The following is an 11,559-nucleotide window of genomic DNA, read 5'->3' on the forward strand; positions in this document are numbered from 1 at the left end:
CTCCACAAAATCAAATCATACTGGCTACCACATCAAAAATAAATGTAAATTTTTTTAGACTTACCTGTCTGTCATCGGCTGCAGGTTCCCACGGTGCAGAGCTGTCAGCAGAGGCTGGCTGGTCGCGGGTGGCTAGGAGGAAAGGGCTTCCTGGCCGCTGGAGGGAGAGATGTACTGGCTGGCCACGGGCGGGTGGGAGAGAAGGGGTGGCTGGTTGCGGGCGGGTAGTACTGGTTGGCCGCAGGCAGGAGTTAGTGAAGGGGTGGCTAACCGCTGGCGAAGGTGGGAATACTGGCTGGGCGCAGGCGGGAAGGAGAGAAGGACTGGCTGGCCGCAAGCGGGAGGAAAGGACTGGCTGAGACTCTGTTGGGGCGGGCAGGCAGGCCAGGCAGGCAACGCGGCATGCGTGACCTGTGATGTCACGGTGCCGCGTTCAGGCAGGTCACGGCCCGGGTGTGCCCCTGAGCTTCCCAGAGGAGCTCAGTGGCAGCGCTGCCCGGGCCGCAGCTCTTTAATGTGACCGGCACCTCACAACCGCCCGCGGCACACTACTGTGCCGCGGCACAGCGGTTGAAAACCTCTGGTATACGGTGTTTAGGAGTATCACTGTCACTCACATCTCTTCTGTTCTCTGTTTTCCAGGTCGTGTGTTAAAATTCCAGGTGAGTTTCTGTCCTGAGTGATGAAATGCTTATACTGTATGCATATTGGGCTATGATAGTTTGCAGTGATGATTACATGGTTCACCGGTAAGTTGTACCCATCACTCACACATAGGGCCTGATTCAGACCCTCTCGCAAGCGGCCACTCGCTCGGAGCGAGCGATGTTTTTCAATCTGCGTATGCGTGCACTTCGTATTGCGCGTACGCGAACTGGTATGTGCGATGGGGAAACTCTCGCTCGCCAAGCATAGACAGCCCAGCTGAATGAGTGACAGGAGAAGATGTTTGTGGGTGGTAACAGGGGCGGGCCACTGGAAACAGGGGAGTGGAGGTACGAACGCAGACGTGCCGGAGAAATTCAATGTCGTTTTAGAGGCGTGCATAATTAACAGCCAGCGTCATAGGACACGTCACTTGCTTGAAATCTACACTGAAGTGCTCGCAGTGCTTGCGGCATAGTCAACCTCAAGCGCTGCGATTGCATCCGATGGTGCTCGATGTACCAATAGTATCTTGCACTTCCTGGAGATGACGTACGCAAGTGGGCGTATTAAGACAGGCTGGTGGGCGCATACAAGCAAAAAGTGATCGCTCGCCAAAACAAAGTGGGTGTGCTTATGACTTGCCATGCGAGCGGCTGCCTTGACATCACTTAGCCGAATTTCCATACGCTGGGAGCGAGCGATCGCATCTAGCGAACGGGTCTGAATCAGGCCCATAATTAAAGTTGGTTACATAGTAATTCATACTATAAAATGTCTGTCTTCCATGTGTGTACATTATGGGTCTATGGAAAATCCCTTTTGTTACCTTGCTCAATATAAAATGGCTTTAAACTAGCATGGCCCTAGTGTGTCACCGCTGGATCTGTCAGAATTTTATATCTGTCCTTTTATGTAAACAAACTGGAACATGTTACAATATTGGGATTGATCTATGAACATGCAATAAATGGGTTTAATATTGTTGCAGATACAGTTATTGTATCATACGGAGCAGGGTGACAACCCGCGGGCTTAGATGAAAATCTGTACATATTGAGACTGGTAGTGAAGATAGGAAATACATTTATTCTAGCTGCCATTTCTGTAGCGTACTTTAAAAAAATGATTGCAGACATCTGATTGGTCACTATGGGGGCGATTCAATTCAGCATGAATTGAATAGCGCCTGGAGGGTGCTCCCAGCGCTATTCATTTGATCGTATTGTTTAGTATGACTAATGGTTTCTCATCACACCCTCCTGAGGGTGTGATGAGAAATCCGACTAAAGTGCTGGCCGCAAAGCTGTATGCCTGGCATAGCGTGGCGCTAACAGCCTCGCGGGCGGCACGGTACTTGTGACTAACACCCTGCTTAAGTCGCGAGAACCGGCATTCTCCGACTTAAGTGCTTCTAGTCAGACTTCACATCACTGTGGATTGAGGGCCTGATTCAGACCCGCTCGCGAGCGCTATGCGCTCGCAAGCGGGTCGATGGTGGCCCAGTGCGCATGCGCACGACGGAGCCTGTCGCTCCGGGTCTCATACCAAAGGGGACATGCTGTCGATGTTGAGTGACAGCATGCCCCGTTTGGTGGGCGGGCCGTGGGCGTGGCTGCCCAGACGGAGGCGTTCCCATGGGAACACCTACCGTCTGGGGCCGCCCCCACTGACATCACAAGTAATGTCAGTGGGAGAGCTTTTGGCTCTGTTTGAGCCGAAAGCTCTCTTGGGCTTGCGGCAATGAGACCCTACCACAAGGGTCTTGTCGCAAGCCCGATGGTCGCGATGGTCTTGATCATCGCGACCATCTTCCTGGCCGCTCGCTATAGCTGTGGGGTGATCACCCACAGCTATGCGAATGGCCAGGAGGCCGCTCTAAAAAAACAGAAGGCCGGCCCTGATTCAGAGCGAGCGCTCTGTCAGAGTGTCCGGCTCTGAATCAGGCCCTAAATACTGTAGCTCCGGGACAACATCCTGGCGCTATTGAGTTGAATCGGCCCCCCTTATAAACAATACAGTACCTTACTGTGCACTAATTTTCATGAATATCCTCCAACATCCTAGGGGGCTTGTGAATGTGAATGTATCCGATTGTCTTACAGTGGAGGGCCTAAGGCTTCCCGAAGTGGCAGCTTATACAACATTTACTAAGATATCTGCCAGTGAGTCAGGTTGGTCGCCGTCTGCTACTGTATCATCTTTTCTTTTTTTCCTTTTTTAGAAATGTGTTGAATCAACAACTGAATCTCAGGCTACAGGTGAGGCGAAGGGGCAAAGCTGTGGGGGTATGATGTATATAATGCACGTCTTATTCCATCTGGGACATCAGGGACGGATTTAGTACCACATGGACAAGGGCCTTTTTGTGAGTAGCGGAGGGACTGTGGACCTCATTCAGAGGCGGTCGTTAGTTGCAAGCGGTCGCACTGAATCAGGGCGGCCGCTTGCATCCTGAACGACCGCCTCCTTGTCGATCGCTAAGCTGTGGGTTACCACCCACAGCTTAATGACTGACCAGGTTGATGGTCGCGATGGTGAACACTATCGCGACCATCAGGGCTTACGACCAGACCCTAAGGTTGGGTCTGGGCACTCGTAAGCCCCAGGGAGCTTCCTGCTTTGAAAGAGCAGGAACCTCCCCACTGACATCACTGATGATGTCAGTGTGGACGCTCACAAAACGGTAGGCGTTCGTTAAGGAACCCCTCCGTTTTGGAAACCACCCCCCCGGCCCGCCTACAAAACGGGGCGAGCTGTCAATAAACATCGACAGCCGCCCCTTTGTAGAGAGCTCCGGAGCGACAGAGTTTCTCTGTTGCTCCGGGGCTTGCGCACACACAGTGCGGCAGCTGCGCGTGAGCAGGACTAACCATCGAATTGGTTGCGAGCGCATCGACGCTTGCGACCGACTCTGAATGAGGTCCTGTAACCAGTGATAAGTGTACAGGACTAGTCCCATGTAGGCGTAGATACCTACTGATTTATCAGACCCAATGACCCAAACGTAATAGCCTGCGGGTTGTGGACATCTGCAAAATGTATTTGATTTGGCCAATAGATTTAAAACAAATGGTAAAACCATACAATATTGTCTGACTGTCTGTGCTCCCTCTGACATGGTGCATAACCTCTCAGCATCTGGGTGATGAAAGTAGGGAGTCTAAGGGCACCGGGTATGTGCCGATAAGGGGCCTAGCAATAAGGGGGCTCTCCCCGCACTTTATAGATGTTGTGTGCATGGCATATACAGTATTCACCTGCTGCTCTGCACACCAGACCCGATGTGAGAAAAAAAAGTGCTCCCCTCCCTGCGAGACACTGCAGCTAGTGGCGGGACAGTGCCCAAAAACCGGGGGCCGCACCACACTGCTCGGAGGAGGGTGGGGTTGACAGCTCCTGGCAGTTCCAGCCCTGCCGGTAAATCACACAGCAACCCTGCCTATATCTTTTACTGCTCTATTGCACGTACCTGCTTGGAGCTGGTAATTAACAGTGAAATTTGCCTGTGCTTAAATTTTATTTACAAACTCCCACAAATATATCATTGTAATTAGGGGTGTGAGCCGGAACATTTTTGCCGGATTTGGATTTGGTTCTAATTCGTCGTCCGGCTTTGGATTTGGATTTGCCAAACTGCGGTGACTGGCTTTGGATTTGGATTTTTTTACAAAAATTTACAAAAAAAGCTAAAATCACATAAATTGGTCTTTATTTTTCTTCCTAGAGTATTATTAACCTCAATAACATTCATTTCCAGTCAATTTAGACCACCTCACAGCTTATAATATTGTTTTCAACATTATTGGCCAAAGGTTGCAGTGAGCTGACTGGTTACTAAGCGACAGAGCAGCGACACAGACACCACAGTATAAAGCACATCTATGACACATTTGCCACACAGCAGTGGCAGAAATGAAAAGTAGTGCACCCACACAGTGGGGTATGGCCAGCAGAGTCACAGTACTTGTTTACAAAGTGGGCTACCGCCCTAGGAGTCACAGTGCACAATCTTATTCACATTACACCACACATAGTGTCCCTGATTCACATTACACCATAAAGTAGTGTCTCTTATTTATGTTACGACACACAGTAGTGACCCCTTTTACACAATGCCCACAGTAGTGACCCCTTTTACACAATGCCCACAGTAGTGACCCTTATACACAAAGCCCACAGTAGTAATGCCCCTTATACAATGCCCGCAGTAGTAGTGCCACTTATACAATGCCCACAGCAATAGTGTCCCTTACACAATGCCCCCATGTAGTACCCTTAGTAGTAGGGTCCCCTATGCAGTGCCCCCAGTAGTAGTATGCCCCCATTAGCAGGCCCCCAGTAGTATGCCCTCCCCAGTAGTATGCCCCCCATTAGCAGCCCCCCCCAGTAGTATGCCCCCATAAGCAGGCCCCCAGTAGTATGCCCCCCCAGTAGTATGCCTTCCATTAGCTGGCCCCCAGTAGTATGACCCCACAGTAGTATGTCCCCATAAGCAGGCCCCCAGTAGTATGCCCCCATAAGCAGGCCCCCAGTAGTATGCCCCCCCAGTAGTATGCCTCCGAGTAGTATGCCCCCCAGTAGTATGCCCCCCCAGTAGTATGCCCCCATAAGCAGGCCCCCAGTAGTATGCCCCCCAGTAGTATGCCCCCCCAGTAGTATGCCCCCATAAGCAGGCCCCCAGTAGCTGGCCCCCAGTAGTATGACCCCCCAGTAGTATGCCCCCCATTAGCTGGGCCCCAGTAGTATGCCCCCCATTAGCTGGCCCCCAGTAGTATGCTCCCCCTGTAGTATGCCCCCTGTAGTATGCCCCCCAGTAGCAGGCCCCCTGTAGTATGCCCCCCCAGTAGTATGCCCCCCCAGTAGTATGCCCCCCATTAGCTGGCCCCCAGTAGTATGCCCCCCATTAGCTAGCCCCCAGTAGTATGCTCCCCCTGTAGTATGCCCCCTGTAGTATGCCCCCCCAGTAGTAGGCCCCCCAGTAGCAGGCCCCCTGTAGTATGCCCCCCCAGTAGTATGCCCCCCCCAGTAGTATGCTCCCCCTGTAGCAGGCCCCCTGTAGTATGCCCCCCCAGTAGTAGGCCCCCCAATAGCAGGCCCCCTGTAGTATGCCCCCCCAGTAGTAGGCCCCCCAGTAACAGGCCCCCTGTAGTATGCACCCCCCAGTAGTAGGCCCCCCAGTAGCAGGCCCCCTGTAGTATGCCGCACAGTAGTAGGCCCCCCAGTAGCAGGCCCCCTGTAGTATGCCCCCCCAGTAGTAGGCCCCCCAGTAACAGGCCCCCTGTAGTATGCACCCCCCAGTAGTAGGCCCCCCAGTAGCAGGCCCCCTGTAGTATGCTGCACAGTAGTAGGCCCCCCAGTAGCAGGCCCCCTGTAGTATGCACCCCCCAGTAGTAGGCCCCTCCATTAGTAGGCTCCCATACACACATAAAAAAACAAAAACTTACCTGTATCCCCGCTCCAGCCGCCGTCCGCTCTGCTGCCATGCGACGAGGAGGGAGCCGGAAGATGGAGCTCATGAGTGAGCTCCAGCCGGCTCCCTCCGTGCAGCAGCCAATGAGAGTCTGTGTGACTCTCATTGGCTGCTGTAACAAACACGTAGCTGCCGCCGGCGGCTGTGTGTTTGTTCTGTGTAGGGCAGACCGCTATCACAGCGCTCTGCCCTACACTCGAGGAGCCCTGATGTCGCATTCTCTAGTGAGAATCCGACATCAGGCAGCCGCCGTTCGGCCCCGAACGGGGATCCGAGTCAGGCGGGGAACACCCGAACAGGGTTCGGGTGGACTCGGATCCCCTATGTTCGGAGCATTACTGATTCCACAGAATCCGAACCGCTCATCTCTAGTTGTAATAATTAAATGCATTTTTATTTTAATTTTCATTAAATTACCTTCAATTGTTCGGGTTTTTTAGCCAGATTTTTTTTTCTTTTACTACAATTTTAGTAACTCTTAAGGAGGTTTCATTTTTCTAAAGTAGCTCACGCCTCAGATAACGTTGGAGACCAATTCCATGAGTGGAATTCCGCCATCGCAGAGATAAAACGTCTTACACTGGTGTTAGGAGCAGTATGAAGACACCTGATTGGATGGTCTCCCGCTTGCTGAAATTCCTCTAGAGGCCATCCCATATTACATACATTAGGTCACAACCAAAAGGGATGTACATGTGGGGGTTATGTTACGTCAGGGAATTATTGGCTTCATCATATTAATGTTTTACTGATCTCTGCATAAATTCACAGCATTAATTATATTTTATCTGCAGGGCATAGGGGAGGTGCTAATGGATGCCAGGCGGACCCCCTTTTACAGCAGAGAAGCGATGCCTGTACAATTGTCCTGCCCATGCAAGAGGTGGGAAAAGACCTAAGTTACCCCATCCAAGAGACTGACTCCTCCCAAACCGGGAAATGCACCCTGAACTCTACCTGACGTCTGCTGGGTCTGATCAGCTCTCACACAGCGCAGCCCCGTCTGTCCACATATGCAGAGAGAGTTTTACAGGGCAATGATGCTCGGACAAGCGAAACGGCTGGATGTTGGGCAGATCTCAGGTTTTTTTGGGGGGGGGGGGATAATGAACCGGTGCTGTGGGGTATTCTGGTAAGGTAGGGGGCAAATGGACTGATGCTGGTTACACAGCTACGTTAACAATGAATAAGCTCTTTCCTGGGTGTTGGGCTTCATAAGGCCGGGTCCTTGCGTGCTTTGTGCCACACACAGAAATGGCGTAAATCTGTGTCCTGTGTATGAAGGGAAATTGCGCACAGTGGAGTAAAACCAAAAAGTCATAATACCGTGATGAACATAAAAACAAAGATGGCCGCCCCTCCCACAATTACCACACAGGTGAAGAGTATAATACTGGGCTGCCATTGCTGAGTACTACAAGCACCCAGAGCTTAGCCTGTGAGATAGGAGGAAGTCTATGTAGCTATCTCTGTGCAGCAGGAGATAACGTCAGCAGAGCTGTTAGAAACATGGGCATAAAGTAAAGGATATTCCCATGTTCATAATCGTACAGTATATATCTCCAGATGCGTCGCCATCACTAGCACTGAGGCCTCATCATTCGGTGCATGTGCTCCTCCCATGTAGCAGGTGCAGAGAATACTCCCCCCAATAGGCACATACACCCGTTTCTGCAGGTCAGCAAGAGCCGTCCTTGCATAAACTCACCCCTACTGTATTAAGCCTTCTTCAGACCGCTCCTTCTCTCCCCTGCTCCGCTTCTCCATTTATAAGGAGCCACAGGTGCCAGATACACACAAGTCTGCATGTACACGTATGTGTCAGCTCTCTTTCAGAGCAGGCGACATGTGAGTTTGCTCAATGTATGCTGTGCACGATCTGGCGTAACGTCAATTCAACAGCACCGTTCAGTGCAGGAACTGAGCCCCCAGCTCAGCGGAAGCCGACGGTTGAAATGCCGACCGCCGGGCTTCCCAACTGTCAAATACCGGCAAGGTACTAATGACAGGCATCGAAATTCCAACGCCTGTCAGACCTACGCCAGGAGCCCAACACCGGGCATACCGAACAAAGGTAAACCGGGTTTGGACAGCTGTGGTGGGGTTGGGTTTTAGGGCTCCTGGGGGGACTTGGGGCTAGGCATCCCCCCGGGAGGGTTAGGATTAGGTTAGGGGAAGGGAGAGTTAGGGTTAGGCACCCCCAGGGGAGGGGGTTAGGCTTAAGCACTTAGAGCACTTAGAGGGGGGGTTAGAGTTAGGCACTAGGGAGGGAGGTTAGGGTTAGGCACCCCTAAAGGAGGGTTAGGTACCTTTTGGAGCTGTCGGGATCTTCACTGCTGCCGGTCTTCCGGCGTCGGGATTTGAACCGCCGTCCGACGGTATTTCATACCGATCCCCACTAGGGATGACCCTGCGATTCATCAGCTGAAATAAATATATTGAGTATAGTTTGAGCACAATTAAGGTGAGTTATGAAGGGCACAATTTACATACACCCCACTGTGTCTACACGTTAACGGGTAAGCTCACCTTCAGGACCACAGGGTGATCATCAATCTGCACATCCAATGGAAAGACCAGACACTGTAAAGTATGTTATATGGAGGATAAAGCATCACCGCTGAGTATGGCATGAATTATATATGTTACACGCACAGTATAAAGGACTATTCCTCCAATAGATTGGATTCAGTTACTATCTGTTCACTTTTGGCAAGAGCTAGACTTTCGCTCTGGTCTCTTTAGCAATGTATTTATATCATCTGGCAGAGTTGATTATTTTTGTGGCCTCACACCATGGGCTGGATACAGAGTTAGAAGCAATTTTTTTTAAAATGAGCAAACAAAGGAGTAATTTGCTCCTGAAACAAACCACGCTGCAATGCCAGGGGTACAGATACATAATTTTTTTTTATTTTTGCATGCAGGGTAAATACAGACTGCTTTAAAATGTAAAGAACAAATACAGGGGAGCTTTGTTGTTACACTGAAATGTACATTAAGATAAGACACACTGCCTCCCCGCGTATAAATATCTCTGCACATTATTACATCTGCCCCACCTGCAGCGCAACAGGGTTGCTAATTTGCAAATTGCTCTAGTTCTTGCTTTATTTTTTTTACTTTCTGTATCCGGTCCTTAATGATAATCTCTACATCAGATACAATATTCTCCATGTAACAGCCTTGGCTCCAGGGCAACAAAGACAAACAACGTTGGCTGATGATTTAAAAGCAGGTCTGGAAAGCCGTAAGAATGCCTGAATGCATAGGTTGCAGAAGGGCATGTACCAGCTACGAAAGGCTTATGAAAGTGGTATCGCAAATAAAAATCCTGTATTTGAGCCAATTGTCAGAGCAGAGCTGTAACTAGACTTTTTGGTACCCTGTGCCAGAAAGAGCATTGCCGCCCCCCCCATTATTTTTCAAATAGGGACATAAGAAATGCACCCGAAAAAGGCGCATGGCCTCATGGGGAAGGGCCAGGGAAGAGATAGAGGAGGCCAGGAGATGCTGGGGATAAAAGTTGAGGAAGCTACAAGTGAGACTGATAATAAACAGAAAAGTGACAGGCCCGAACAGCGCCCCCCTGCCCTGCGGTGCCCTGTGCCATGCCACAGGCCGCACTACCCTAGTTACGGCCCTGTGTCAAAGCACTTGTACTCAGGACCGACATAGCATTGCACTGATAATAACGATTGTATGGTGTCTTACAAGCACAACCCCAATTTTTTTATCACTCTTTTCATACTTTTTAATTTTTTTTTTTTCCCTTGAAGGTCCATTGCTTAAACGTCTATAGAAATGCTTCCTTTGCTCCTATTATTTCTGATAAATTAGTAATAATTAGTGATGTGCACTGAACCCCGTGTTTTTGTTTTGGATCTGAAATGATCTTTGTGTTTAGGTTTTTTTTAATTAGAAATAGATAAAATCATGTAATTTATGCAATCCAAACCCCAAAATTCAGATTTAAAATCCGAATTCCAAACCACTGGAGGATTAGAACCGCAACACAGATCTGTCCGGCTGCACGAAATCGGGTGGATTCGGATCTCTGGAGAACCGAGCCGCACATCTCTAGCAATATTATAGAATTATTTGATGATAGTCCGTTGAGTTGCGCACACGTGATTTTATATACTTGCCGCGCAAGGAAATGTTCATGTGTTTATTACAAAGACGAATAAGCCTGAATTTCACGCTACCTGATATATACTAAAAATCTACTGTTAACATATACAAGTATATATGCAAAAGTCATCATACCCGGACATTGTATCTACATGTATTGCACAATAGACCAAAGGTTGTTGTTCTCAGCTATCAGCCACTTTATGGCGTAGGGATGTGTTCACAGGTGGTGCTGCTCCTGTCCTTTTGTGTTAGCCGGGAAGTGAACCTCATAATAACGTCACTGTTTTGTATAAATAGGCCACAAATGGAACAACAAGTGTTCAGTGCCAACTTCACTTCACTTATAAGGAATCAACTGTTTTTACCAATAATACTGTCTTTCATTGTATCTGTCATAAATAATATTTCTCCAGAAATGTCTCTTTGATTTATTGCTGTTTATTGCTGTTACCCCAGGAATGGCAGTTCGGGTGGGGTAGGTATGACCGGCGGTGACCTCATAGCACCATGCGAGCGCTATTATTATGGCAAAAAAATTTTATTACATAAATGCATCCAAGAGCAGCGCTAAACGCTCTTAAGGGTCTATTTATTTAGTCGCTCCCCAAAAAAATTTTTTTTTATTCTATTTCTGTTCATCGCTGCGACAGGGAAAATTTTTCGGGGGTACTTAACATAAAAAAAAAATTGCTGACGCAGCAGACTGACGCTGTGCGGCAGTAGCAAACAGTGGGGTCTATTTGCTAAGCATTGGATGGAGAAAAAGTATAGAGAGATAATGTACCAACCAGCCAGCTCCTAACTCATTTTTTAAACACAGCCTGTGACATGGCAGGAGCTGATTGGCTGGTAATTTATCTCCGTCCACTTTTTTCCATCCAAGGCTTAGTAAATAGGCCCCACAGCGCAGGGGCGTTTCTAGAGAGGAGGGGGTCCGTGTGCAGTCTTCAACACGAGCCCTCTTCTCTCTGTCCAGTGGCCGGCAGCACACTGAGCTGTGCGCGGTCAGCGCCGGAGTTATAGACTCTGGGTACTAGAGTACGCCCAGAGTCTATAGAGGATGCGCTGGTCACTGGGAGAATGGCCGCGCATAATACAAGGAAAAGAGGTGCAAGATGGAATTGTCATTGGGCCCATCCACCCTCCCTTCTGTCGTATATATAAAACCGGACACGCACTTTTTAACAAATCGTTTCAGGGACAGGGACTGCCACTTGTGGCTGAAGTGATTGGTTTGTTTGGGCTCCCACAAAAAATGCTACCAATGGCCATAAGCCAGCTAACAGTATTGTGTTAATCCTCTC

General features: G+C 49.4%; 1 protein-coding gene across 1 annotated transcript in view; it reads left to right on the forward strand.

Annotated features, from left to right (window-relative positions):
- Window positions 1-7,196, forward strand: part of LTBR (lymphotoxin beta receptor) — an 89,842-nt gene extending 82,646 nt beyond the window's left edge. The window contains exons 6-8 of the mRNA XM_088480932.1: window positions 643-662; window positions 2,870-2,906; window positions 6,913-7,196. Coding sequence (XP_088337058.1) covers window positions 643-662; window positions 2,870-2,906; window positions 6,913-7,079 — 224 coding nt within the window. The 3' untranslated portion in view covers window positions 7,080-7,196. The remainder of the gene's footprint in view (window positions 1-642; window positions 663-2,869; window positions 2,907-6,912) is intronic.
- The last annotated feature ends 4,363 nt before the right edge of the window (window positions 7,197-11,559 follow it).

This window comes from Taudactylus pleione, unplaced genomic scaffold (assembly GCF_031769625.1).
Source record: "Taudactylus pleione unplaced genomic scaffold, aTauple2 ptg000258l, whole genome shotgun sequence".
NCBI classification, from domain to species: domain Eukaryota; kingdom Metazoa; phylum Chordata; class Amphibia; order Anura; family Myobatrachidae; genus Taudactylus; species Taudactylus pleione.